At 38.6% G+C, this 6000-nt stretch overlaps 2 protein-coding genes across 2 annotated transcripts; both read right to left on the bottom strand.

Annotated features, from left to right (window-relative positions):
- Nucleotides 1-462: 462 nt before the first annotated feature.
- Nucleotides 463-1564, bottom strand: LOC115011846 (lymphocyte antigen 75-like). The gene is made up of 3 exons (XM_029437091.1): nt 1267-1564; nt 733-1025; nt 463-654 (listed from the first exon to the last, which is right to left on the bottom strand). Exons 1-3 carry the CDS (start codon nt 1562-1564, stop codon nt 463-465), a joined length of 783 nt encoding a protein of 260 aa, XP_029292951.1.
- A 2012-nt stretch (nt 1565-3576) lies between these two features.
- Nucleotides 3577-5489, bottom strand: coa3b (cytochrome C oxidase assembly factor 3b). The gene is made up of 2 exons (XM_029436814.1): nt 5246-5489; nt 3577-4049 (listed from the first exon to the last, which is right to left on the bottom strand). The coding sequence occupies exons 1-2, from the start codon at nt 5412-5414 to the stop codon at nt 3943-3945; spliced, it is 276 nt and encodes a 91-aa protein (XP_029292674.1). The 5' UTR covers nt 5415-5489; the 3' UTR covers nt 3577-3942.
- Between the last annotated feature and the right edge of the window lie 511 nt (nt 5490-6000).

Genomic DNA, 6000 nt, shown 5'->3' with positions numbered 1-6000 from the left:
GTCTACTGAAAGTCCATATATTAGCTCTCCAGACATTGTGGTAATGGGACCTTCCTGCTGTGTAGAGCAGCTTTAATGTTTAATGCAAACATTTTTCACCCTCAAATATTTAATATAATATATTAAGTTAAAGCACATTGTTAAATGTATTAACTAATAACCATTTTCTCAATATTTCATACAATATTTGAACATTTGTACATCATTTACTCAACAGATCATAGACAAAAGTTAAAAGCTCAGTGCAAAAATATGCACTTTTTTTTTTTTAGTGTTTTGTTTATGTAAAAAGTACATTTTCCTACATCATCAAAAACCTTTTTTTCAGGTCTTGAAATATCATTGCACAGTAGAAAGGACAATCCACTGCCTTCATTGAGAGAGCTTACAGTAATCACATAAATGAAACATGAACTGGGGAGGAAGAAGAAGACCTTTTTTGAAAGAATGAGATTGATGCGTTTAAGGTTTCCTGGAACAGAGGAAGTTTATCTTCCTCTTGCAGTGACTTGTCTCAAAGAGAGTGGTGCCATTTTTCACCAGGATGCCACAGTACCTCTGAGTCTGGCAACTTTTGATGTCCTTGTATGTCACTACTCCTTGTCCACTTACCCACAACCACTGACCAGCAAGGTAACGCAGGCCCGTCCACACCTACCAACATTTAGCAGAGAGATGTAAACACAGAAAAGTTGCTCAAAATCACAAATGCACTGTAGAAAACCGCCTTACCTCATTAGTGGTAGCCCCTTTCGCCTTCTCTCGTGCATAGACGTGGTCATCTAAAGTGAGCAGGGTGGCCAGGTCATACCGGTGGTTCCGAAAAGCAGTGGCTGGCTCACTTGAGTTCACTGCCTCCAGATTCCTGCAGTGCTCTAATGCCTGCTCCCACGTCTTATTCTTCTTCACCAGAACCAGCTTCTCATTGTAACACATGAAACTGTGTTTATGGTCACAGGGATGGCTCTCCCATTTGTCTGTTATATTGTACTTAAAAGCACAGTTCTGATCAGGTTTTGGAAAACCTGCAAGAAGTAGCAGAAGTGGGGGCACTTGAGTGAAATCACATTACAAATATACCAGTCAGAAATTTGAAGTACCAAAATGATGCAAAATGATGTGTCCTGCTTAATGAATAATTGGATGGCACAAATATTAACATTGCATGATAAAATCTAAAAAATCTAAAAAGCAAATGAAGGTTTCTGTACTAAAAGCCTGATAGCCTTGTTAAGCCATAGTCAGTTACGTGCCAGCCCTACTTACCGCTCTCCCAGTTGGTGAAAACGGCTATCTCGTCTCTTCTGGACCATTTCCAGTTAGAGGTTGAATTCTCTCGGTACAAACCGATCCATCCCTGGCTGTAAAGAAAGTCCTGATTCTCCTTTTCACCTCCGATGGTAACCAGGTCAGTATGTTTCTGTCTGCAGTGGGCCTGTGCGCCTTTCCAGGACCAGAAATTTGAACGGTAATGTAGAAAGTTCTCAGTCCTCAGGACTGACACCTGCCCACACACAGCCAGGAGGAGCAGCAGAGGGACTAGAACACAGATTTTCCTCATCATGTTTTCCACAGGAAGGATTCCAGATACCTGCAGTCACATGCACATTTCTTTTGAATTGATGTAGCTGGCTTGTAAAGCTGGACCTTTTATGATGTAGTGTGTTTGACTTATTTTGTGAAGTGCTATCTCAAAATAATATTTTAAAGCTTATATGAATCACTAAAACTCAATCCACAATCAAGAAATAAGAAAATCAGTTTGAAAACTAAACTGCATTAAATCCATTATCAGAGATACACTGTTTCAGGACTCAAATTTGACTTCTCTTGACAGATCAGTATATAAGTGATAACGTATACAAAAGTAATATTTTGATCAGGGCTCATAAATGCTAACTGACTCAATTGTCAATCATACAATTGTATAGATGCAAGCAGTTTTCACTGTAGCAAAGAAAGAATCCCTATGAAAACTGTAAATATATAACAGGTTCGAGCTCCCTGAAAGGGAGTGTGCAGATATGCATTGTGCATTTTGTATGTGCAAGCACCTATTCATTAAGTCCATTTTCTTTTTATTATTCTTTTGAGTGACAGGAATTGGGTTTTTTAACCACTTTAAACTCTACCAGACATACTGTACCTGTGCTCAAAACAGGTTTTATTGTACCTACCCACACATTCAAATAATGTACGTCCACACCTCAGTACTAGACAAAACATTGTATTTAACTATCAAATTAACTCACTCAGCTTTTTGTCCTCTGACAAAATCTGTGTCTTTCTGTATGTGTGTGTGTGTGTGTGTGTGTGTGTGTGTGTGTGTGTGTGTGTGTGTGTGTGTGTCTGCGTGTGTGTGTGTGTTTGTGTAGCAATACATCTGTGAAGGCAGAATACTGTCAGACGTAAACTTTGGACAAAATGTTCACAATTAGTATTTCTGACGCAGACAAATACTTCAAATATTTCTTATTTTAAATAAATGTAATAGAATTCCACAAATATATGTTTTTTAAAGTATTTGAAATTTTCATCAAAAGCATCATTTTGGATGTTTTTTCCATTTATATACAAACTGTTGAAACTGCATTTACAAACTGCTTGTCATGTGAACACTTCACTGCACTTGGCTCGATTCACAAATGCTGTTTCAAAAGGGAATTCTCTCTAGCCAATCAGATGTCTTCTTCCATTTTAGACCAATCACATAAGCATGGATTTTTTTAGGGTGTAATTTAATGTCTTCACATAACATTACATCTGTGCAGTCCGCAATTATGAATTAGAACACGAGGAGAGGACGAATGTCCAACACCTGCCTTGAGCTCAACCCTCAACATGCGTGGCCTTCAAGTGTAAGTGAAACATGAACTAATTATCAATATGAATTTAATTATGAACGCACATTAGATTTTTGCAGATCCTTGCGTCAACGTCATAACATGCCCATATGCGTCGTCTTATCATACTGTCATAAAGAGGAAACCTTCTTTTCTGGCCGATGCCAATATTTCATTTTAAAGCCTGTATCTGCTGATATGGATGACGTGCAGATATCATCCTTAATATTTACAGTGTGACATGATTCCAGTCTATTGGAGAATTATAGTGTACTTACTGTTTGTCTCACAATAATAATTTATATAGATTTGAACTATTTAATCCATCACACCACACGTATAATCTGCCAAGAAGTACTAACATTTCAAATGTTTCAATAGGTTTAGCTGTTTTCTGCCAGAGACCAATGGTGAGAATTAATCTGAAGATCTGATATTGTTTAATGAGAGCTGCTTAATGGAATTGAAAATGGGCCAATTTAAAATATTTGTATAAAAAGAGACTGTTGTTCGAGGTACTTCTGCATTTTTGCTGACATGCGAGATGACATTGAATTGCATTCCAGTGAATGGAGTTTGGTGCAAAGTTTGTCAGTAACAGAATTTAGTGTCTCTACAGAGGCAATCGAATGCTTGCCTGTCGACAGATTTCACATTTTTGCATGTTCTACTGTGCAGACTAAATAACTTTTTAGGTTACTCGAGCATTTCATGTGGATGAATTGATTGTAAATGTACCAAAATAACAATGTTTATATTTGCCATAATGCATTTCTTTTTTATGAAATGTCTTAAAATAAATAGGAACGTATTTGTAAATTAGGGACCTGTTTTTCCCCACAATATGTTATGACCACAAAGAAGATTTATATTAACGCAGAAGATAGTTCAGAAACCAACAATTTCAACAATATACTTTATGTATTTACAAACAGAAAACATTTTCCTCATATGAATTGGAGTGGCAGGTGGTATGCAAGTGTCTTAAGTATGAGAAGCTCAGCAGACATGACTCCTCACATGCCACACATTAGACCCCACCGCCCCGTGGTGAGGGGCCAGGGAAAAGTCCAGGACCGTTCATGGTCAGTGAGGCTCATCAGGAGTTGGCGCTGGTCCGTGGCCCTCTGATCATGTGGATCTTGGCTTCATCATCCAGCTCCTCCAGGATTCTCTCCTGTTTGACGGATAGGATGGTGTAGCTAACTGGAGAACTACAGGTCAAAGGAAAGCACGGTAACACTTTGGAAAATTAGGCAGGTACCTTGTTGGATGTGGAGATGTAAATTTTTTTATTTCATTCACTGAATCATTACTGGACTAGATCAGAACTCGCCTAATGTGTACAAAAACAAAACACATCATAAGTCACATGGATCATCAACAAGCATGGGAAATAAATACTTAATATTTATTTATATAGTAACGTGATGAGTACAGTTTGAAGTTTCACGTTAGTAACAAGCATTCAGGATATAGAAATAAAAATGCAGCTCTTGCCTGAAATCAAAGAATGAGGATCCAGATCTCTTTCTGAACAAGGGTGCTTGATTGTGGATATGGTAGTAAATTAATTTCACAAATCTGCTTTACCTATATGCATTTGATATATTATTTGAAAGGGACCATTAAAAAAAGTTTCCTGATAAGAGGGCCGGACAACTGCTTCGTAATTACTTACAACGGCAGATATCAAGTCTTATTATTAGGACTTTTAATTAAATTAGTTCATATTAAGGTTGAAAATATTACAGCAGAACAATGCCTGTTTTTACAATATGTTACACGGCAGAGGGGTTATTGTATCAACAAGATGCTCTGTGTGTCATATATTACTATCACCATGGGATATTCTGGCCTCTGGTGACAAACAGTTATAATGCAAAGAAATAATTTACTCAATTTCAAAAATAACAAAAACATGTTAATTATAAATGACATGTGGTCAAAATATAGACAGCAAATTGCTGAGTAAAATTCCTGGTGACAACTTCACAAATCTTGCTTCGGTGAGTAACACAAGATTATTTCTGAGTATTAATGTTACTTTCTTGTGCAGAACTTTTGCCAATTTCAAGCTTTCATCTCTGAATAATTGTCAGGTTACACTGTGAGAAAAAGCGCAAATAATTTAATTAAAAATAAATAATTTGAACTCTACATTTGGTATTTTGACCACACAACTTGTGTGAGTTAGCATGAAATACCAATATTTACTTGGTAGTAGAGTAGACAAGCAAACATGACTTGACAGTACTTGAAACTACTTCACAGCTCATCATTTTATGTAGACTTTAACATATTTTCTTATATCGTTCAAGCCCCTGAATGAAGGACACAGTTATATACTTCGTGTTAGCTTATGACATCTATCTGGCCAGGAAACCCTGAGTGAAGGATACACATGCCGACCACAAACGCCCCGATAGCCAGGCCGGTCAGAAGGTTCCGACTGCGGAGCCGGGAAGCGTTATTCTTCCAGTAGTTGAGCTCCTGTCGGCGGTGGAATAGTTGTTTCTCTGCCGCTGTAAGTGCAGGTTTAGCGGATAATTCTGCTCCTTTCTCCGGCATGACTTGTTTGGATAATCAGCTGCTTGGTGTCGAATAAACCGGAAGTGAAATCCTCTTCTTCTTCTTCTTCTTCTTCTTCTTCTTCTTCTTCTTCTTCTTCTTCTTTTACTCGCAACAATGGCGTAGTGCTGCCCTCTAACGTTAATTGTTACAGCTGTGTCTCAATTTAGGGGCTGCATCCTTCGAAGGACGCAGCCTTCGCGGTCTTTGGAGGCCGGGTCCTCCGTAGACCGCGAAGGCTTAAACCGAGCAGTCTACGAAATGAGACGGTTGGGTCTACGGGGGATTTCCTGGTACGTCACCAGCTGTTCACGTCCCTACCTTTTGCCGCTCCCATTGCCTAGCAACTCTCTGAAGTTATCAAGCGCAGTTGTCAGCTTACTTTAGCATTGTTTCCCAGAGAATGGAGCCAGAGATAATATTATTATCATCAGTACATAATGTATTTTAGACGGTGGAGGCCTGGAGGGGTATCTCATACACACTCTGGAGACCACCCCAGATGATGCCCCCCATCAGGAGACACCAGGGGCTTTATTGTGGTAGCCCATCCAAGTTCAGCACAAACTGTATAATGTAAATGTTG

The sequence above is a fragment of the Cottoperca gobio genome, chromosome 8, assembly GCF_900634415.1.
Source record: "Cottoperca gobio chromosome 8, fCotGob3.1, whole genome shotgun sequence".
NCBI lineage: Eukaryota > Metazoa > Chordata > Actinopteri > Perciformes > Bovichtidae > Cottoperca > Cottoperca gobio.
Note: the sequence above shows the minus strand (reverse complement) of the source record. Positions and strands in the feature narration are given on the sequence as shown.

Coding starts and splice junctions, on each gene's coding strand:
- LOC115011846 (XM_029437091.1), bottom strand. CDS start 1,564: ATGATGAGGAAAATCTGTGTTCTAGTCCCTCTGCTGCTCCTCCTGGCT. Junction 1,026..1,266: donor TTTCACCAACTGGGAGAGCG/GTAAGTAGGGCT, acceptor TACTTCTTGCAG/GTTTTCCAAAACCTGATCAG. Junction 655..732: donor AAGGGGCTACCACTAATGAG/GTAAGGCGGTTT, acceptor AAATGTTGGTAG/GTGTGGACGGGCCTGCGTTA.
- coa3b (XM_029436814.1), bottom strand. CDS start 5,414: ATGCCGGAGAAAGGAGCAGAATTATCCGCTAAACCTGCACTTACAGCG. Junction 4,050..5,245: donor GGCGTTTGTGGTCGGCATGT/GTATCCTTCACT, acceptor GTAGTTCTCCAG/TTAGCTACACCATCCTATCC.